Below are 23,622 nucleotides of genomic sequence, written 5' to 3'. Positions count from 1 at the left end.
ACACAGATAGTAGTTGTTGCTTACATAGACGCTCTTACCATCCTGTAAACTGCAATAAAGCCAAACACACACACAGACACACCGTAAATCTCACCGTAATACGCCCTCCGAGTGTACGGCTGTGTGTGTGTGTGTGTTTGGATGTGTGTTTTATAGGTGTTGTAAATTTGGCTGCCGGCGTTGTTTTTATCAGCATATTCGCAAGCTGTTTAGCCAACGGTGCAGATGTCACTGTTACGACCACACACACACACAAATAAAGACGTCCACACACACGCTCACACACAGGGGGCGCTTGATGCTGTTTATACAGTGCAGTATGTGTGTTTAATCCTATCTAAATTCACCTGGCAGTGTGTGTATAAGCAACCCGGCCCACCATTTGCATCTGCCTGCGTAAGCCTGACTCGTTCTTAAACGTATGCATGTTCGTTGAGTGAAGGTCAGCGCAGGAGTGTGAGGAGAGCGAGTGCGCGCGCTTCAATGTGTGTGTGAGTGTTATTTGATTAATGCTGAGAACCGTGGAGTGTTTAGAAAGAGGTCATGACCTTTCAGCTTCCATTCAATCAGGCAGTGAGGGAGAGAATACCTCTATCCTCCTTTTTTTTCCCCCACTTGCCCCGCTCTTTCTTCTGCCTTCTTTTTTGCCCCTTGAGAATCTGATAAGCCTTAGTCAGCACACACACAAACACACTTCACGGACATGCCCCACACCAAATGCTAATAAAACGAAGCTTCTCGTTTACCTGAAGAGCAGGGACACCACCTAAACAATGTGTCTCAAAGGATCTGTGTTCAATGAATAAATTGGCGCTGATTTAGGAGTTTGGTTGAGAAAAGAAGTTAACCAAACTAGACTAAACAGACACCTACTATAGACACATTTTTTATATGCAGTCAGGCTGCTACTGTTAATGACTGAAGCCAGATAATGACACAATTACTTGATAAAACAATTATGGTCCAATCCTGAACAAAGTTAAATGCAATAAATGTCAGTTATTGCCCATGTTGCACCGTCTACAATACTTTTAGTCCAATTAAAATAAAATTCCAAATTGACACCTCTCTACAATATATTTTCTATTGGATACAAAGTGGATTTAGCTAACTCTAAATAATTTGTAGACATACAGTAAGAAGAAAGATCATAAAAACATTTAATTCCTTTTTTTCACTTTATATCCAGTTCCTGTCTGTTACTTTGGCGTTTAGCATTTGAGGAAATTGATGAATACTGGCACTTTCCTATAGAGAAGAAATGATCCGATACCTGAATCGGATATCGGCTAATATATTGACCAATTAGCTGGATCGAATGTCTGAAATCTCATCCATTACACTTTACATGTTACTGTTCTTTCTTTCTTTTTGCTGCTTATTTGTTAATAAATAGCATAAAATACATCTATTTCTGTAAAAGGTGTTACCTTTTTTAATAATTTTTATGTCAAGGCTAAAGCCTTAACTCACATGGTATGATATATAGTTCATTTATTCAACAGTTGAATCGGATCTGAATTGGATATCGGCCAATATGCTAAGCCAAGGTATCGGTAGATTGTATTGGTTAAAAAACTACTTTGGTGCATCTCTACTTTCTTAGAGTCTGGTATTATTGTTATACTAGCTAGAAAGCACTATATTAGACTTTATTTTAAAATATTTGAATGAACCACTCTCCAGCCTTACGACAACTGATGTCTTTATAAAAGATTTCCTTCACTATTAGAGGAAAAAAAAAATAGATCTCGGAAATTCCAGTCCAAATTGCAGCCCCACTAGGGGGCGATAGAAGTGAGATCGATCATGGCTCAAGCAGTTCTGGGATTAAAGACAGATCATTTAAATACACATCGACCAGCAATCCTTTGCAAACCTGTTCTACTCAGTAGCGGCATCACTTCTTATAAAACTGTAGCCATCTGATGTCCAGTAAATTGTTCTGACTTCATGCACTTAACGCAAGATGAGACGATTGTGGGTTTTGAGCATGGATCAGTATGCTGCTCTGCGGTGCTCCCAGGGTGCTCCCCTTCCAAAACCAGTGAATCTTTTTTCCAAACATTGTTCAGGCTTTATTCTCAGCTATTAGCCTTTTTATCTTAGGTGTAAAATTTTAAAGGAAAATGAGTAAAGAAAAAAAAATGTCTATACTACTGTTTTTGTCACAGTAGAAGGCTATATTGAAATAGAGCAGAGAGCTTGTTTAAGATTTTTCCTTTACAGCCAACATCCCTATGATACAAGCCAATGGTATATAATAGTTCATTTTGCTAGTAGAATATACATGAAATTCTGAATTGCTTTAGTTTGAATAAGGACCTCCGTCGTCTCTCAGCCTGAATGAACCTCAGACATGTCTCAAGACCTCATGTGAATTTCTTTTTTTTCTTTTTCATTTGCGCCTTGAACCCGTGCTTTCACTCTCATTGTGTTAAACTCTTCGCTTATAATGAAAACTGTTCCATAACTTAGTGGCATCGTCGACACTTTAGAGTTTTATTGTTTCTGCAAACTTTTAAGGAATGTATATGGTGCATTCACTGATGAAAATATAGTATTCAAGGGTTTCCAAAAGGAAAGAAAGGGGGCAATCAAGATGAAACTCCCAATTGATTGGAGGCTTTTAATAAGTTATTTAGGTTTAAAGTAGTGATGGTTTGAATTAATGAAATGTGGTTGTAAATAAACTATTACAGAAATGGTGACCTGTCCATGCTGTTATCCATCCCTTAAACTGAATGAGCAGCAGCTTAGCAGTGACTAGTAGATGGCGGTACCTGATGGAAAAGATGGTGTTTTATTATTGTTATGAAGTCAGTTATTTTTATTTTATTTTCCATTGCCATAAGAGTGGCTGGAAATTCCCTGAAGGTTCCCAAGATTCTCAGTCAGGACTAAACTGTGAAAAATGCATGGCCTTTTGAGATTAAAAAAAGTATAATATGTATATGTTTAATTGGTTTTTATATGGGGGTAAAGGTGAAAAAAGGCAATACTGTATGGAAATTTAAAAGGTGATAAATAGGTTTAGCATAGTCAGATCAACACAGTAGTTCCACTTTAACATCCCTCCAGTCTTTCCATGAGAGGCTAAGGTAAATAATCTCTTCTCTGTCCAGAAAAAGCCAATGCAACCTAAAGAAAGAATAACAGATTGTGACGACCAAGAAAACATCCAGCATTCTGTATTGACCAGGGGGGGACTCCTGCTCCATTTTGGATTTCTTCTTCATCATACCTGAATCCATTAAGTCCTCATTACCAGGACTCTATGACTGGAGTAACTAGAGCAATGATTTTTCTTTTTCGGTTCTTCCCGGGTTTTTTATTTTGGTTTTGGGTTTTGCAGGGTTTTTTCATTGCACCCGTTTTTCTTTTTCTTCTTTTTTTTTTTTTCTTTTTTTTTTTCTATTAAGAATACGCTTACTTTTGTGGCCAGTTGTGAAGACATAAATATTTCTATGTGGAGACATTTCTAATGGACAGCAGCTGAAGAGGAACTTTGGATGTGTTGATGAAGGGATGCAGGACGGTAGGTCTGAATGACTTGCTGAGGGAAGCCCTGGTCTATTGTGTCGAAGTTAAGTCAGTGTATATCTACAGTACATCTTGAAATGAAGATAGTCACAAAAGTGGTAGAAAATCTTTGGATAAGCTGGTTGTTACAGGACCAAACATTCATAGGTTATGATATGTTGGAAACTTTAAAATGATGGTGTTCTCAGGTGTGCTTTTACCCTCAACCATGTAGCGTACCTCTTATCCAACCATCTAGTCTGAGTCAACACTTTCTTTTTCCTCACGTTTTCCCAAGTCATCTCTTTCCCTTCCTCCTCCACTATCTGTTAATTTGCTCTCCATCGTTTTCTCTTTGAACCTCTCCTTTAGCCCCTGCAGTCCCAGCCAATTACCCACTGTTTGTCCACCCGTTTTCAATAAAACACTGCTTCCCTCCCTCTATTCCTTCCCCTGCTTTACTCCTTTTTATTTTCTTCCCCCTCTTTTCCTCCCTCAGTCTACCCCTTTCTTCCGTCCACCCCTCCCTACGTTCTCTTTTTTCATTTTTAATTAACTTCTTTTGTAACTTAGAGGCGACCCCCCTCCTTCAACATGCCTCTTGCACTCCCACACTCGCCTCATCGTTCTCACAAACACACACTCGTTTGTGTGAGACTCCACATGTAAATGGAGGTTAAACATGCTATTTACATATCAATTACGGGCAGACACCGAATCAATGATTAATGCGAGCTCAGATTAACGCAGAGCCCTCTGAGCTTAACCGGTATCTGCGGGTGTTTGACTGCTGTAGATTTCATAAATTTGATTAAGATTTGAGAGGTTTATATTTAAAGCTAATGGGTTTTTATTACTTCAGGTGCTTGAATCACTGACTTGTGTCAGTTGGTATTTAGGGCTAAACTCCAACTTTCACTTTTATCTGACTAGAAGCTGGTGTGTTAAATGTGAAGATTTAATACACTGGATTAAGATTAAGTGAGATCATGGGGGGAGGTTCAGCATTTTTAAACCATTTCTGAAAATTATTAATAAAAAAAAATGATAGAATGTCATGCTTGGCACACAAAGAGCAGAAAGAGGGGGTGTAAATAATTTGGATTGCAAGGAGCTAAATGACCTACAATATCGGTAGTGGCAGCCAGAGCGGACTGATTGGGGTTCTGTTGCCAAATAGTTGGTCAGAATGATGAGCCCAGGTCCCCAGACCCAGAGGAGGCCTTGCAGACAGCGTTAACCAGGCCTGAAGTAGTTTGATAGGGATCCCACTTTGAGTATAAATGAGGACGGGGCTTTGTAATGTGCACACTGTGACCACCTGGACCCTGGCAAACCAAATGTGTCCCTCCTCAAAGTGACTTTCAGTTATTTTCGGACACTTCAGGAATCATCAAAACCACTACAGATCCAATTGTAAAGCTACCAGTTTTTCCCACCTTGGGGGCCAGCTGTTTGAAAATTTCTCAAACTGGATCCAAACAAGAACCTTTTTTTTTCTGGCTGCCTTAATTGCTGCTCTACTATTGTCTGTAGTCAAATATTAATTCAAAAAGTCTTTAAAAACACATTTTTATTGAATTGTTTATTAATAATTATTATAAAACCCAAAAAAACATCACATTTCTGTAATTCTGCAGTCTAATTAAGGTTAGTTTTACTCTATTAATTAGTGAAAAAGAAAAAGGTAATTGGACATGTGTTTACTAAGGATGAATGTATTAAATAAAATGTTGAAAACCTGTATATATATATATATATATATATATATATATATATATATATGAGGAATCTGTATCCAAGGAACCAAAGTTTTATATACAAGAACTCTGATAACCTCGGGATGTATCCACATCGTTTAAAGCCAACATTATTTCCCTTATTTTTCTATTCAGAATTGCATTTGTATCTGTTTATTCTGCACAATTTTCTCTCTCATTAAGACACAAAGTTCTGAGTTAAACTGTTAACTAAAAAGTCAAATTGTTTTTAAAAAAAATAACTAAAAAAAAACAATAAGAAAAGCTTAAAACATGCAGCCAATTAGGAGAAAGAAATGGTCAGATGAAACTATTTAGACTTAACACAAAAAGAACCAGACATTTCCTATATAAAAACAGCTTCAGCCATAATTAAAACACAGTTAATGAATGAACAGTATGGGTCTTTATGAGTGACTACTCTGTGTTTTTTACTGTGCTTTCATGTTACAGTATGTGCTTTTATTGGTTTCCATGTTCTTTTATGTCCGTTTGCAGTATGTGACTTTATTGGCTTTACCTGTGGTTTAATTTCTCTTTATTATGCTCCTGCAGGGTATTTTTATATTATCCCTTCACTTTGATTCTTTACAACTCATACTTAAAAAAGGGCCATATTATGAAAATAATAAGTACAATAAATAATGCTTGATAGTTTAACATAAAATTATTTACAAAAAAACAACCCAATTTTTGGAGTTTTTTAACCACATAAATACTTTAAACGCATCTCATCTATAGTGCTTTGTCTTTGTAAAGGAAAAAGTGTAGAGATTTAAGTGACACTAATATGTCAAACATTCAAGTAGTAGCTGGAAAGGCAGGAAGAAAAAGACGAATGCAAATAGCAGAAACAGAAATAAGAAAGAGATATAAAAGACTCGGGGATGTTGCACAAACCGAGGCCAGTTGTATTGAACAAGCAGGGACACCCACCAAACAAACACACACTCACACACAGCGTGGAGGGCTTTTTTTTGACAGTGAAGCATGTATTGTTGCATTGTTTCCTTTGAGTAGAAAATTACAGTGGGCCGTATCGCTTCAATGACAAGCTATCAAAACGACAGCATGTCTGCCTGCGCACACACCAACAGGAGCACAGAAAAGGCGTTCAGTAGGCAATCACATATATGGACAAGTTAAGATGCAAATACACTTACACGCAGATGTACCATGCTGCTACTGAATGACAAGCTCATAGCCGGAAAAAGCAACATTTTCACATATTCACAAGAGGAACTCTTCCTGCTGTTGATGACTGACAAAACAACAGAGGACTTTACTGGGTTAAAAAAATGTCAATATAAGGAAAGGACAAGGTATTTGTATGCTAATGCGCAGGTTTGGGTAAAGTTTAGTAAGTCAGAATGACATTTTAAAATACTATTTCTAACTTTGTCATGGCAACGTTGTTTAAAACTAAACGTGAACTTTAAAAGAGGAGTGTTTTAAGGCGTTGTTGTGTTTCATAATTGACCCAGAGAGAGATTTGCTTTTTAATGCATAAAGATCGTAAATTAGGTTTAACCAGCCAAACAGTCCAGACACATCTACTCTAAAGACAACAAAGGGTTCGTTTTTAAAAAAAATGCACATGAATAGATGGAAACAAACCAGGACAAACTCTTTATATTTGGTGCTTCCATACATCCGTAGGTTTTCTCTAAGAACAACATTTGGGGTGGTGGGAGGAAACCTCCACCAAGTCGCTCAGGCAATGAGTGGGAGGTTACGACCTGGAGAGGTCACCACTCTATCAGAGAGCCCCCACACAGAAAAACAGGATTACTTTAGCATCATGTTAACCCAACATTGACTGTTGGAGAGACACAGCTGCCAGTTATCCATATAAACCCTCCAAGAAACTTTAGAGGGTACACACAAAGATGAAGTCATTGGGTCATTGGGAGAACCTGTGTGTAGGTTGAATTGGACTTGAGACCAACTGAAGAGTTGCAGAATAACAGCCCTTATAGACTAAAATGTCACACAACTGGTTATAAAGGTTCAACAAGTGTTTAAAAATGTAAAGTTTTAAAACCGCTACACTACCGTCATACAGAATGGAAGTCCCTTGAAAGGCATTCCAGATCAAGATTAGCGAGATGCAGCTTTAGAGGCAGAGACTCACCATATAACCTATTGGGTTGTTACAGCAACAACACTTTATTACTATTAACTCAATGTGAACAGGTACATGTAGCAAAGGGATGTCAGAGACACACACTTCCAAAGTGTAAGGGGATCCAGCCGTCTCTGTACTGGTCATACATTAGTGATTATTTAAGAGTAATTACACTATGAATCAGAAATAAAACTTTGTGGGGGGAGTTTGTACTATTTGCATATATTTACTAAATGAAGCTTTGAGACATGTCTCACAGAGCACAACCAGAGCAGCAGAGGTGGAGCATTTCTAGAAGAATCTGCTAACGGTAGAAGGGGCTTGAGGTTGCTCGTATTTTTGCAGCATGTTTTTGCTCCCAAACTGTTTTAATTTCATCACTGCTGCACTTTAAGAAATGGAAATGTCACACTGCAAAAAAAATTGAAATCTAGATAAGTCATTTTTTGCTTAAAATAAGTGCATTTGTTCTTGAATTGAGGAGGTAAAAGAGACATTTTGCCAATGGAACAAGACAATTTACACTTAAAATAAGAAAACACAATTGCATTGTCTAATTTCAAGTGCATATTAACTAATTATCTTATTTTAAGAGTAAAATTACCCATTCCATTGGTTAACTATCTCATTTACCTACTCAAATTAAGGGTGAATACACTTAATTTAAGAAATGTTTACTTATTTCTAGATCGTTTTTGCAGTGCATGAAAGCTGTACAAAACGAAATTTAATTTTGTATACGCTCTGTGTATACAAAATTACAATATAAAAGTTTTCTAAGTCTTTTATTATTCTATACTAAGAGAAAGTGTAGATAAAATTAACTGAATTCAATTCAGTGTATTTATATAGCACCACTTCGCCACACATGTCATCTCAAGGGACTTTACAGAGACAACTCAACCAGATCATCCAGTCAGATTGGTTCAAAGTTTTCTAAGGAAAACCAGTTGATTGACTCAACTCATTGACTCAAAGGCAATCCCTCACACCAAGCATGCTTGTAGCGACAGTGGAGAGGAAAAACTCCCCTGTAACAGGAAAAAACCTCCAGCAGAAGCAGGTCATTATAAAGTTGATACCAGTTGCTGTAAGAGAGTAATAGTTTATCAGTTAAATAGTAAAGATGTTGAAAATGTATTACAAGTTAAACTGCTCAGTGGTCTCTGACCATAACGCCCCAACTGAAAGTTCTTGACTAGTGAAAAAGTTATGCTTCCAGTCCAGACAGGATCGTTTTTTTTGGCTAAACTCTACTCTGGTACTGTAGTGGAAAACATGCTGTGATGAAGTTTTTAAAACTAGTTTTGGAAAAGCACTTTTATAGAGAAATGAGGAACTGCATCAGTGTATGAGAATGTGATTTAAAGTATGGGTTGGTGGCACTGTAGCTTCCTGGCTTTCACACACACATACTGCCAGCATTTCATTAGCGAGAAACTTTGCTGATTTGTAAAATAATAACTTGACCTTAGAGTCTACTTACTTGGATTTTACAAATTCACGTTAAGACTTCATCTCATGATGAGAGGCATCTGTAATTTTCGTGACTAGCTTGTCAAACCCTGATCTGTATTTGGCTGTAAGTGTTTGTTATAACTTCATTTTCTTGTCCCGAATCTTATTATATGTAAACAAAAGAAGAAACAACAGAAGTTTGGAAAGTTGGCACTCGAATGAAGCGCTAACATGTTTGTTTGCTCACACACACACACATTAGCCCAACTGATGAGAACTCCTTCCTCCTTAAACGTCTCAGTCTGTTTAACCACTGTTATTATTCTAATCATGATGACATGTTTTTAAATGGATTATTATACGTTTGCATTAATAACAAGCTGTCTGGGAAGGATTTTTGACGCGCGGGGTGGTGATGAGTACTCGCATACACACACAGAAAAAGCCTGCGCCTTCTTCAAAAACTGAAAACCGGAGTAATGTTCGGCTAAACCTGCTACAAGAAAGCCCACTTGTAGGCCCCTGTCATGTTCCTACCCTGCTAATTACAAATTACAAAGTTTTAACTAATAACAGCATTTGGTGAAGTTCTTGGTGGGCGACACACATGTGGATGTGCGTGCTTGTCATGTTTTTAATTGATTTCTGCTATAATTATGTTTGTAATAACACACTGACAAACAGACACTCTCTCAGAGTGGATGATAATTACATTTTCTTCCTGTTTTTATTAATAACATGTTGTCTGTTGGGGAGAGGCACACACACTTCACCCGTCATCCCCTCGCTGCCCTCTCTTTACCCCCTCTCAACTCCTCTTCTCCGCTCCCCTTTCATCTCCTCCTTCGCCTTTGACCTCCTCCTTCTCCTCCTCCTCTCTGCCTCTCTCTTTGATATCGCGGCTCGCGGATGCCGCTCGCTACAAACTGTAAATCTGCCGCCTGCTTTTTTTCTTTTTCTCTTAAAACGAGCACACACACACACACCTCTGACAAGCTGTCACAATAAATAGAGATAAGACCAGGTGGAGGGAGGGAGGAGTAAATGACAAGAAGATTGAATAAAAAACAGAACGGAGAGGAGGAAGAGATAAAAAGAAGTGAATGGTGGAAGAAAGGGATACGAAATAGGATTAAACCCGGCGAGGAGAAACAAGAGAACAGGAGGTGAGAGGAGGAGTTGAGATATGACGAAGGGAGGAGGTGGAATAGAGAGATTACCAGGTGAACGAGAGGAAAAGCTGTTGCGACACTCCCTAATGCAATTTCTAAACCAATCTGCTAAGTGCACCTAAGAGACTGTGTGTGTTTGTGTGTTGAAGTGTGTGCTCACAGGAATCTAATAATCTTGTTGCAGACAACAACCTATCCTCCTTCATCTTTCACCTACTCCAACCCTTCATCTCTCTGTTGCTTGGACTGTTTCCTCTATAAACCAGACACATCTGGGGAGGAAGAAAAAGTCATTTTTAACAGCTGTTCACACCGAACTGGAGTATTTTACCACAGAAAATGGAGCTTTGCAAAAACCAAAGCAAAAATGATTGGCTTGTTTTTTAAACTGTGTTACTTTGAAAGATCCAGAAGAGAAATAATATGCTTTTTGATAAGTGTGTATACCAAACAATTTCTCTTGGTAAAGGGTAGGTTTACTTTAGGTCTAAAACTAAGTTAAGATAGTGTTTTATCTAAATTGCTGCCTCATGTAGGTTGAGGAAATTGGAAATGTCCAAGCATAGTTTGCCTTTACGCTGATGATTATTACTTTTTAATTTCAGTTCCCCAATCACTATAATTCACTATCATTTTTATAGTCATCTTTAGCTCAGCTTGGATATTTTCTGGTTATAAATCTGGACATTGGGGAGTTTTCTTCTTGTAAATGAATAATTTGCCGTTGACTTGTTAAATCTAGAACATTCAAAGAGAACTTCCCTTATACATTACCTAATGCCCCATCTACACAAGCCCTCTGAAACCGATCCCTGCAGATTTCGGACCGAGCTTGGATCAGTTAACCGTGCCGCGCTTGGTTCTTACGGCCATTTACACATCACCCTTAAACGGTTCCATGCCTCCTACCGGCCGTCCACAATACTACAGCTCTCAAGGCAGGAATTACGCAAACAAAAATGGCAGCGCCCATAACTTTCAGGAACTTACGTTTGTTTATATTACTGATATTTCGTTGTTTGCGGAAAGTCAGGTGAAGAAAGCATCCCTTACCCAACAGAGTCAGTTTACGGGAAGTTAATGAGATGAACAAGAGTCTAATCAGTGCTAAGTCTGGTTTTTTTGGAAGACTTTGTGGTTGTGCTTCTTTCCCTCTAACATTGCCTGGATAGCTTCCTCCGACAAAATTTCAAAACTGTGCTGAGACATTCTTTTGAACTAGTACTCAATTTAGCACGGTTCGGTTGTGTCTGACACGGTCCACAAGTTGCATTCTATTATCTCTCCATTTATTCGGTTATCTCAGTCTGCAAGGTTTAAAAAAGGCACTTCAAACACCTTCTCAACAATTCTTTTTTTTTTTTTTTTGCACATGATTTTATATTTTAGATGTATCTCATAAATAACAATTCAGATTTAATAGCTTCATATCACATCAAAGAGACTAAAGTGTATCAGAACCTAACCAATCAGAACCAGAAGAGTTTGAAACAACAAAAGGCCCAAGAACCTTGAAGACAACTGATTTAAGACAAAAAAAAAAAAAGTTAAGTGATCATCGGATTACGGAAAAAAGATGTGTTCACAAATACCAACTATCACAAAATAGCATAACTTTGTTTGTGTGCCTGATAAATTAAGCTACTTATAATAATCAGTTAATGTTACCATAAAGCTCAGACTCTACCCTGCAGCTGAACAGATGTTGACTGTTTAAATAATTTAGAAGTTGGCTCAAAAAAAAGAATGAAAGAAAACAGAATGAAAAAAAAGCAAAATGGAGCTGAAAATATTTGTATAAGTTCGGTTTTTTCACACAAACAAAGAGTCTCAGTTGCTGAAAACTTGGAGACTGAAACAGCCTTTGTGAAACATTATCTATTTCCAACACACATACACACACTGACCTGCCTCTCCCCTCTCAATGTTTTGTTCAGCCCTCACACACACACACACTCACACACACACACACAGGCGAAGAGGATCGGTTCTTTTCCATGGTGACAGAGGGTCATATTTCTTGCTTTGATCTTCACCTCTCCCTCTGTGATCCTTCACTCTCCTCTGTTTTCATACAGAAGACAGAGACAAGAGGAGAGAGAGAGCATCTTTCCTGTGCCTCTCGCCCAGGCTGGTTGGTAGGATGGTAAGTGAAGCATGAAACCACTTTTTTGGCCCCTGAGACACGCAAGCACACACTCAGCCACCAGGTTGCTGGATGGAAAACTGTGAAAAACATTCAACTGAACACAAGATGTGAAAAATGTGCTGCTCACTTTGCACCAGACGTGTTTGTGATAAACCAGGATGAGCTGTGAATGTTTTAAAGACACAGATTCCAATAATGGGCTGGAAATGTCCCTTTAAGCTTTAAAAAGAACACCTGGAGTGAAGTAAGACATGCAGGCAGGAGCGAATCTGGAGTAAAGATCGCCAGGTTCTAATGACCATCTTTGCTAAAGAAGAATAAAGTCCATAATTTAACAGAAGTACATGTTTAAATTATAGAGTTTTCTTTAAGAATGTCCAGCTCTAAGGGCAAGTCAAATAACAATGAGAAAACAATTTTAATTTTAAATCAGCAAGGGTCTGAAAAATTGAAATTAAAAACATAATGATAAAAGTTTACGTTCCTGTTCTACAAGAAAGCATTAATATTGTTTTCTCTCAAAAGATTCTGGCATAAAAGTGTAACATAGTTTTTAAAAATCAGATAAGTCTGGAGTGTTTTCTAGTCTTAGAAACGTTCAGATATTTATGAAAATAATAGATGAGTAGTTATATTTTCAGGACCAGGGTTCCCAGTTAAAATAATAAAAAACTTTATGCTTCTAAATGTAAAACCATTTTTTCTTTCTGGTACCTGTAGGTGATGCTCGTCATAAAAAAATTAATTAATAAATAAAAAAGGTGGTGCTCGTAATTCTTTTCACTCACCAGAAATATGAAAATCAAAAGTTAAAAACTTGCAAAAGCTGGGTAATGAATTGTTTCTTGGATTCATTTCATGTATTTCATTCCAATAACGGGTTGTTCTTTGCAGAATAATTTTATGTCAGTCAAGCAAGAATTACCCATTTAAGGTCACAACAAAACATCTGGATCAGATTTACATCTGGACTTTGACTAGGCCACTGAAAGCATGTGCTTGTGGCTTTAAAAGGTAGACTTGTCTGTGTGCTTTTAAACATTCTTACAGCACCAGACCTGTAACTTCAAGGTTTGGCGCCCCTGAAAGCATCTGGCGAAAAAGTCACTAAATTAAACCGTCTCCCTCTGCGTTTTGGAATCTGATAGCAGACTAGTTGGGACTTTTTACGATTTGGATTAAGAAGTTATAGAGGTTTTTATAAAGAAAAAAAAAACACATTTACCCCTCTAGATCAGAAAACCAAAACTATCTGTTTAGATAAGTGTCATATCTGTTTTGTTGCCTAACGTTTAACTTATTTGGCTCTTGAGTTTAAGGGGCGCTTGAAGTGCTATAAAGCAGCACTGTGGGTCACATGACTCATTCAGTGACGCATCAAACTCTTTCAAGTTACATAGGCGGGGTTTTTAAAAGAGCACTCTGCACAAAGCGTCTATATGTGCTCTATATTGACCTGAAAAATTATTCAATATATCTCAAATTTAGCCAATACTTGGGTCAAAAGTTATGCAGTGTTGCTTCAAGGTCACAAACTGATAGACTCACATTTCTCTATCAAATTGTTATATAGAGCCAAAATTATGGTTCTATCAGTTATGGCAACTGGCAGAGACTTTGAAGCAGCGTAGATCATCACACTGAGGGTTGGTATGATTTTCTTTTTTTTAAATGCTGTTTTCCACGTAAATCTTGTTGTCGGCTATATATTTTCCCAAAAGACTTGATGATCAGGAAGATGCTTTTGGAAAATTCATCAGCAGCAATTCCTGCTTAGAAACCATCCAACATATATCATTTTTACAAACACTCCAATTGCTTATTCCTTCATAATCTTCAGGATTAATCTACTCTTTAGGTAACTAGGCTGGCCATTCCTAGAAAGACGTTTCATTGTTTTATCTCTTTAGCTTTTTTTCCTTTTGCAGGCCAATTATCTGTGCTGTTGCATCTTTTTGTTCTAAGATTTGGTTGATAAAACAGTTTTCATTATACAGATAATTTTAATAGCTACAGTAACAGTGATTGTTGCTTTTAAAATAAGTCTTTCAATCAACCACAGTTTCTTCTATAAAGGTGAAATGTGTAACCTTTGTAAAAATTCAGAATATTAAGAAGCATCTAAACCAAATACCAACCAGGGCCTATTTGCAAAATTAAAAATAAAAAGTATTTTATTATATGACGAGAGCTTTTAGATTTAGATTTATTTATTTGCCAGGGACAGTGTACATTAATAAGCATTCCTGCAAATGCACCTGAATTAGCCAAAAGGCTTCTATTTTAGCAATCCAACTTTGACTACTGTAAAAACCGGCTAACCTCATGTTCAGTAAAGGCCCAAAGTGATGTGCTGATTGGTCAGCTGCTGGCGGTTAGCACTCACGGTAACACTGCAGCAGGATGACCTCAGCTCCCCGCCATCCAGCGCTTTAACCTTTATCAATTAACCAACAGCACAAAGCGGAGCTGAAACCAGACACAGATGCACACAAACCCCAGCAAGACACACCAGGCTCACGCGGGTCAGCGCCAATGTGCACAAATGTAACCAGAGTCAGAGTGACAACTGATAGCTCTGTTTGTGCTTACTAGATTGTCTCTCTCACACACACATACACCTCAAAGAGCAAGCAAAACAACTGACCACATTTCAGCATGAGTGTTTTCACAAACCACTGTGTTCCATTAAAAAAAAAAAAAACTTAATGCTCCATGCAAAAGAATGAAGAAGAGCAGAACGATGAAGGGAGTTCCTGCTGAGTGAAAACTGAACTTCCTCTGCCTGTGTGTGTGCGACGGCGCAACGCTTCAACAAACCAAAACGACTTCTCTCCCCCCTGAGTTACAGACAACACAACCTCCATCATCGGTGTGGGTGTGTGTGTGTGTGACGACTATGTATGTGTGTGTGGGGGGGGACTCTAACAGCCTGTCGTGATAAGGAGAGCCCAGAATAACACTCCGACATCAGCAGCCCTCCCTCCTGTCACTCACTATCGATTCTTCCTCTCACACACACCCAAACACACACAGAAAACCAAAGAGGTGACAAGAAAGCAGAAAACACTCCGTCGCTCCCGCTCAGATCAAAACCAGCCCTTCCTTCAATTAAAATTAACATCCACCAAAAATAAAATCTCACTTCAACTTTAGACTGTTTACAATCAGACTTCCAGGATTCTGGCATCTTTTATCCTTCTGCACAAACTTCAGAGTACAAAAAAACCCAAAGCATCAAGAAAAACAATCAAAATTACACCTGCATACATATTATATACTTTAAATTGAAACGTTTGTCCCAAAAAAGAGAAAAGGGTCTGAATTTCTTTAAACATCTGTGTAAATGTCAGGTGGTATCCTCTTAGTTGCATTCTGGCCAGGGTTGCCATGTTATTGCGATGGGAGTCTCCCGCCCTGCCCACCCCTAATCTGCAGCTTCCAGCCATCATGTTCCCTCTGAGCCTTAGTTTTATTTAGAATCAAATAGATCTGCAACTAATGATCATTTTGCTAATCGATTAATCTGCTGATTCTTTTCCCTATTAATCAATTAACAATTGGATAGCAAAAGATGACTTTAATAAGACTTTTTACTAAATTAAACCACGTGAAACTAGAACTTTTCCACTTGAGGAGTTCTGGATAGCGCATATTAAGAGAAGAAAACGTTTTTTGAATCTTAAATGCAAAATCTTTACATATTTTTTATCATTTGGTATAATTACTGCTCTAAGTGGGTTGTTCTCTCAGCTAAAGGCACGTTTTAGAGTCTCTATACTCCAGTTAACAACGACTTAATTACTAAATTAGTTGACAATCATTTCAATAATCAATTAATCATGTTTAATCCGATTAATTGCTTTAGCTCTCGAATCAAACAAAGAATTAGCAAGCTTTAGGATTTTATGCTGAATAGGGCTGCAACTAACGATTATTTTGCAAATCAAAAATCAATTTCTGTCCATAATTTTTTCGACTGATCGATTAATAATCAAATAGCCAAAGGTCCCTTAAAAAGCTTTTTTTTTTTATGAAAGTAAACCAGGTGAAACTATAGCTTTTCTATAGTTCTAGATAGAGAATGTTGACAGATGAAAGTGTTTTTTTTTTATCTTATATGCAAAAAGTTTTTTTTTTTACAATTTTTATATAATTACTGCTCTAAGCGGGTCGCTCAGTCAGCTAAAGGCATATTTTAGAGTCTCTATACTTCATTTAACGATTAATCGATTACAAAATTAGTTGATGATTATTTCAATAATCAATAAATCATAATTGTTTTAGTCCTAATCCTGACATAAATAAATCTCCCTGCGGCTCCATGTGTGATTAAAAATAAGCAAATAATCCTAACATTAGACTCAGCGGCATTTGGCAGCATTTGGGAGAAGAGATTAAACTTTTCCTAACTGCATAATTGGAAAATGCATAAACTAGTTGATACTTTATGTTACTAGTCTGTACATTAATCTTTTAAGGTCTTCTAACATGAGGTTATTAGCCTAGTGCATTAAATTCTTTAGAGTTTGACTTCTAATAACTTTGATAGAACCTCAGTTTTAAAATGAAGCTCAACAAATAACTCTGATCTGTTAGGGATTTATTTTTAGATATTATGAGTTGAATCTTTTAGACAGAGCAAACTGAAACAGTGTGGATCAATACATGCATTCCCATCCATTTTTTTTCCTTGTTTAATAGTTTTCCCCAATTCTACAGATTAAAAAAAGAACTCTGTATCTAATCAGTAAAGCCTCATTAAAATATAAAATCATTTAGAAAGCATCCATCGTGATCCTGCTGATGGACACAAACTGTGAATGCTGATTTTGATAGGAGCCAGCAGTACCTTAAAGGCCTTTCAGTTTGACATGGTTCTGTGTTTGCACCTCGACAGGAGGCCATCACAAAATCAGAGCAAGTCACCAAGTGTCAACATCCACCGTCCGCATCACATTTATTCAGTTCGTCATTCTTAAAGACTATAAGAACAAAAATGAATCAAATGATGCATATTTTGCAGCTCAGTGTTCTCTTTCACCTGCACTAAATGTTGGAAAAATACAACATAAATTTGAAACAACTACTATCATAACCATCTTAAAAGAGAACCACCTTAATGCCAATTAGATGCCACAGGTAGTTACCTAAAAAACTATTAATACTAAGTAAAATATTTAATTCTTGATGCCATTATTGATACCACAGAGAGGAAAATGACAAAAAAATTAAGTTTTTATCAGCATGAAAAACTCCCCTCCTATAGCCTGCTCTCTCAACAGAATCACAAATAATATTAAATAAGTGTACAAGCTATTCATTTCCATTCAGTTTGTTTATATAGCAACAATTTACAACATAAATGGTCTAAAAGCACTTTACTGAAATAATTTAACCAGATCATACAGTGAAATTGATTCAAAGTTTTCAATCTAAGGAAAACCAGTTGATTGCATCGACTCATTGAATTGAAGGCGATCCCTCACACTAAGCATGCTTGAAGCGACAGTGGAGAGGAAAACTCCAGCAGAACTAGGCTTAGTGTGAGTGGCCATCTGGTGAGGCAGAAGGAAAGTTCACTACTAATGAATTAACTAATGCAAAGTAAAAACGCAAATATAACACAATTTCATTATATTTGAAAGAATTCTGATTATGTTAATGTGAAAATAATCCAGAAAGCTAAAATTAAAACTAGTAAAAATATTCCAACAACACTCTTTAACATCGATGATGCCAAGATAGTACTTTATCCTGATATTGACACTTTTCTGAATATCAGAATTACTGATATGACTGTTTGCTGCTGCTCAGATCATCATTTCTGCAGCACACTTTAAGCAGCTATATTGTTAATTTTGCATCATCTCGGTTACCCTGCAGAAAATAAAGATATTGATCATTTAGAGCCACTGGAAGAGAATATGAACATTACTGTACCAGAGGCTCACTTATTTCATTTGGTTAAAAGCTTTAACTTCTATAAATCTTAATTAATCTAACTCAGAGGTCATTGTTTGGTCAGAGTCCTGCTGCTTTTAGATGCATCTCTAGTCAAGAGACCTGAATAAAATAAACTTGTCATTATTTGGACTTTGTAGAGCTTGATAACATTCGGAGAAGTCAGCCCAGCCATTAAATCAAATGTGCAGCAGGAGGGAAACAGTTTAAAGTAGCAAGACTTTCACCCTCAGGTCAAAGTTTTTAAAACCATTATTCAATTTAGATCCGGAGGGATTTTGGTTAAGAGAAATCAGTCAAAGTTGTTGACAAATTTTCCAACATATGGGGTTTCTCAAATGCTTAGACACATACGGACACATGAAATGTTGGAAAGTGCATCAAAAGAGCCAGAGGACTTAATAAAGTCACTAAGGTGACATCATCTGCTTTGAATTGCTCTCCTCGTGTTTTGACTCCAAACAAGACGTGTGGGAATGTTGTTTTTACCGCACAAATTTCTCAGTTCTTCTGTTTTCCCACCTCGGTGACGCAGTGGATCCTTAATAATCCCGCATCAAAACCACTTCAAATTAAAAGGAAACAAAACACAAGTCAACTAAACCGGCGTCGGCGGCACAAGTGGATTTAGGAGGTAATCGTGTTTACGCACACAGAAACACAAACACTGGCGTGGATTACAGAGAAGATGAAGTATGTCGGAGAACAGCGGGAGTTTTCTTTCTCTCCGTTTGTGTGTGTTATTATTTAATTTTTCCCTTTCTTTTCCCAGAGCATTAAAGAGGGCGAGACGGAGGAGGGGGGAGAGGCATTAGAAGAATGTCAATATGATTGGAGGGAGAGGAGTGTGTGTTCGCTGCGCGTTCAGCAACAATGGCGCTCCAGCCGTGTTATTCCATGTGCATTCACATGATCTGTTATTACCTCTGACATGTACCGCTGAGAGAGAGTGTGTGAGTGAAGGACAGGGGAAAATGACTTGAGAGGAAGACGGGAATAAAGGCAGAGATGCACCTGGGATTCTGTAAGTCATAAGTCAAAGAATAAGAACATTCAGCCTTTATAAGGTGTGGGACAGTGTGTGTGTTTGTCTGCTAGAAGCTCAGGGCACACCGAGGATCCAGCAGCTCCACAGCAACATAACTCTGTTAATTATTATCCGATCCTGAACGGCTGCCAGTGCAGGCCGTCCATCCATCATCCACAGCAAAAATAACTCATCTGGGACTGAAAGCTGCGACTAAAACAAGGGGCCAGAGGAGAGATTCCAGGAGGTTTCAAGGAGTTACCGGGAATACAATAATGTGTGAGTGTTTTACAGGTGAGGGGTTCAATTATGATCAGGGAGGAGGCCAAAGTGTCTTCAGTTCACTCTGCAGCGGGACGATGATCCACGGACATCCTCTGCTGCAGGAAAAACAGGAAGGCTCCAGGAAGTGGCTTTAAAATGTACGACATCTCCAGATTTGCACTAATTAGAACAGGTTTCCAAAACAGCTTTTAGGTTGAAAAAAAAAGAAATAGAAATATCAAAATTGTTCAATTTTCTAGACTCAAATTAGCAGATTTTCTGAATTTCTGTCAGATTTTTTTTTTTTACAAAAATGTAATGACGGAAGGAAGGAAGGAAGGAAACAATAAAGGATGAAGGAAAGAAGGAAAGAAACAACGAAGGATGAAGGAAGAAACAACGAAGTATGAAGGGAAGAAGGAAGGCAACAATGAAGGATGAAGGGAAGAAGGAAGGAAACAACAAAGGATCAAGGGAAGAAGGAAGGAAACAACGAAGTATAAAGGGAAGAAGGAAGGAAACAATGAAGGATGAAGGGAAGAAGGAAGGAAACAACAAAGTATAAAGGGAAGAAGGAAGGAAACAACGAAGGATGAAGGGAAGAAGGAAGGAAACAACGAAGTATAAAGGGAAGAAGAAGGAAACAACGAAGGATGAAGGGAAGAAGGAAGGAAACAATGAAGTATAAAGGGAAGAAGGAAGGAAACAACGAAGGATGAAGGGAAGAAGGAAGGAAACAATGAAGTATAAAGGGAAGAAGGAAGGAAACAATATAAAATATAAAGTCTGTTAGTTTTTTCTTTACTTAAATGTAATTGCTTACTCCTCTATTCCCTATCAAAATCTATTGAAAGCCAGAAGTATGTCCACCAATCTGGATCACAATGACGTTTCCTGCAAGTTTCCTTCCTGCAACACACCTGATCCGAGTGGTCAAAGTAGCTCCTCACCATGTCACCAAGGAGCACCACGAGGCTGCTGATGACCCGTTTATTTAAATCATGTGCATTCAAGCAGAGAAACATCTAAAACTTGCAGAAATCTGCCCCTCAGGGAGCAGGACTAACCACCCACTCCTTGTTCAGACTGCTTAGAGAAGAAATGCTGACCTGCAGCAATTCATGAGCTGCACATCAACTACTCTGATCTGACATTTAATATCATTTGCTTTGAAAACTTGATTCCAACTTATGTCAAATTTAAGCCAATATCTATTAACATAAATATGCATGAAAAAAAAAAGAAAATAACACCAATTACATTAAAAATCAGAAGAGAGAGCCAAAATATTCCTCTCAGAACTCCACCCGCACAATGCTTTAAATGTTTCCTTTGCAAAGCAGACCGACTGACCAAAATATCCCGTACCCATGTAAAAATAACGCCTGTTATCAGCTCTGCTAACACAAGCACACAAACAGTCCTCTGCACACTCCAAAAGCCAGTCCTGTGCATCCTGCTGCCAGAAACACAGTTCACTAATTAGTTCTGGTTTTCACAGCCGACACATAAAACATCTAAATGAGGAAAATGTAACAAATTAAACACTTTAAGGAGTTATTACAGTAAACATGTTCTTCTTTCCTCTGATATAATCGACTAATTAAATGCATATTAAGGAGCTGGAAGAAGATCTTGGTCTAAAGTTGCTGTTTTTCAGACACTTGGAATTGAACAAAGTTTAGCAAATTAACACAAAATATGAGAAATTTGATAAAAAGTAGTGAAAACAAGCAGGTCAGGAGACAAGTCGGCAAAAACACAGTGATTATCCACAGAGGCTGTAATGTGTGTTTACACGCCGTCCGACACACACTATAATGCTGCACTTCTAGGAAAACAACAAGCATTTATTCATGTTTAAACATGCAAACTGTTTCTGACACGTTATGTTACACAAACACACTCAGGCAGTGAGAGATAAAGTAATAGATTGTGTTTAAAGCGCAGTTTGTTTGGGTTTTGAGTTGTTTTTTTTTAGCATGATCTTAATTGTACTAAAAGAAACCAACTGGATGCTGGTGATGTGTTCTTTTCACATCACACACAACAGTCTGCAAAATGAAAACAGACAATTAACGAGGTACACATCAGTTTTTTTCTTTTTCAAAACCAAAACTCCTGTCATCTAAATAATAAATAAAACCAGAATCCTTTTAATCTGAGGAGGTGCACCTCCTCAGATTAAAACAATTCTGTTTTTATTTAATCTAAGGTCCTTAATAAAGGTTGAAGATTTTAATCCAACAGATAAAATTATTGATTTCAAGGCAACCTCTGTTTATGCATCAAAAAAAACATCCAGAACCTTGATCTGATCTCAGAAAACATGTTTATAAAGAGGTTAATATGTTTAAAGATAAGGAAAAAAAAGTTAGATTTCTCTGGACTTGATGACAGATACCTGAAGGACTATAATGAATATTAAGAAGTTCTGAATACCACATTAAATGTTTAATCAGGGCTCCTAGTTCCAGAGTTTACATTTTTATTATTATAGTCAAATTAACAGCTTGGCTTCCAATTAGGTCTTATTTCACAGCTTCATTTCAAAGTAAACAACAGCCCAAATTACTGTTTGTTTTATTGCTTTTAAAAGCATAAATAAAGAAATGAAGCAAAAAAGGGAGGGATCATGCGCCCTAAAGGTTCTGCTTTTCTATTGTTTATTTCTCTATTTGCAAAGTTAAACCTAAAGGAAATCCCCTGAATTTGATTTCCATAAATAATAATAATAAGTAGGCTGATGTAAAAAAAAAATTAATCTTTGAGATATTGGAGAAAAACTGAGAAAGCCAAACTTTTCCACACTCAGTCGGTTGGAAAGTGATCCCATCCGATTGCATACTTATCCAGGCGCAGTAGGAACCCTGTGTGCTTGAAGGCAGATCTGATCGCTGTGGATAAACATGTGCGGAGCGACTGTCATTGCAAAAAAAAAAAAAAAAAAAAAGAGGCATAAATGTTAAACTTAATTTCTAAGTTGAGTTTATTAGAAGCATAACTGCTTTATTCCGTCCTGGAACTGAAGCTGCGTCCCTAAAAGTTGGACTTTTCTAAAACACGCGGCTGAAAGTGTCCTGAAACCTGAAGGAAAGAGGCTTGGATCTTTGAAACTGTTTGGAAATAACTCAGAGGAGGTTCTGCAGACTGACCTGGCGCTGGTGCAGTCCTGGTACAGCGTCTCGAAGTCCTTTCTAGAGATGAGCTTACAGCGGTTCACCCCGGGCTGGATGGCGCCGAGCCCCCGCAGGACGCGCACCTGCTCCACGGTGCAGACCACCGGCGTGATGTCCAGCCTCTTCAGCTTGGTGTAGACCGTATGCAGCCCGCCCACCAGGTGCTTCAGGAAGAGGTCGAACACCTGCGGCAGGCAGATCAGCTCCTGGCCGTCCACGTTGAAGCTGGCCACCTTCACGCCGTGCACCTCCACCAGTTTGCACTCGCTGCACAGAGCCGGTCCGGAGGAGGTCTGCACCAAACTCGGGGAGCCGGGGGTCAGACCGGCTGCGCTCAGCGAACCGAGCCCGCTGAGGGAGCCCAGGGCGCCGCCTGGTCCGGGCAGGAAGGCGCTGAGCATGCTGCTGGTGAGCCGCGGGGACGGGGACAGAGAGTGGGAGTGGGAGTTGATGTGCGCCGGGCTGGAGGTGCTGGTGGAGACGGCCGAGGAGGTGTGCAGACCCTCTGGGGCTGAGCGGTAGAGCCCGACGGGAGTTTGTGCTCCCGAACCCGGAGAGAGGAGCGGAGGAGAACCGGGGAGCGACATGGAGGAGGTGGGAGTGGGTTTAGTGGATAATTTCCAGTTGGAAACCACTTGTTCCTCTTCCTTTTCTTTTTTTAGTTTTCCTGTCACTTTTCCTTCTTCTTTTATGCTTTTTTTTTCTAATTTTCCTCTTCTTCTGCTAAACTCTCCCCTCTTCCCATCCGGTGTAAAGTCTCACTGTGGAAATCCGTGCGTGGACTGTCCGGTCTGTGCGTAAAGCAGCCTGGATCAGACTCCAGGTCAGCCTCAGCCTAGCCCTGCCTTCTCTTTAATTGACGGACAGGTGCATGGACCAATCAGGGCAGAGCTGAGGAGGAGCGACCGAGGAGCGCATCTCGCCGGTGTGTGTGTGTGCGCTTTTTTTCTCTTTTTTTATCGCTCTCATCTCTCTCTTTCATAAACTTTCTCACGGGCC

At 38.4% G+C, this 23,622-nt stretch overlaps 1 protein-coding gene across 1 annotated transcript in view; it reads right to left on the bottom strand.

Moving 5' to 3' along the window:
* The window catches only part of LOC107089415 (dachshund homolog 2-like), a 123,244-nt gene extending 99,858 nt beyond the window's left edge, over positions 1–23,386 (bottom strand). The window contains exon 1 of the mRNA XM_015382174.1: positions 22,600–23,386. Within this exon, the coding sequence (XP_015237660.1) occupies positions 22,600–23,210 (611 nt within the window). The 5' untranslated portion in view covers positions 23,211–23,386. The remainder of the gene's footprint in view (positions 1–22,599) is intronic.
* Positions 23,387–23,622: the final 236 nt, after the last annotated feature.

This window comes from Cyprinodon variegatus, unplaced genomic scaffold (assembly GCF_000732505.1).
Source record: "Cyprinodon variegatus isolate N-32 unplaced genomic scaffold, C_variegatus-1.0 Scaffold251, whole genome shotgun sequence".
Taxonomy (NCBI): Eukaryota; Metazoa; Chordata; class Actinopteri; order Cyprinodontiformes; family Cyprinodontidae; genus Cyprinodon; species Cyprinodon variegatus.
This window is presented reverse-complemented; position numbering and strand designations above follow the sequence as displayed.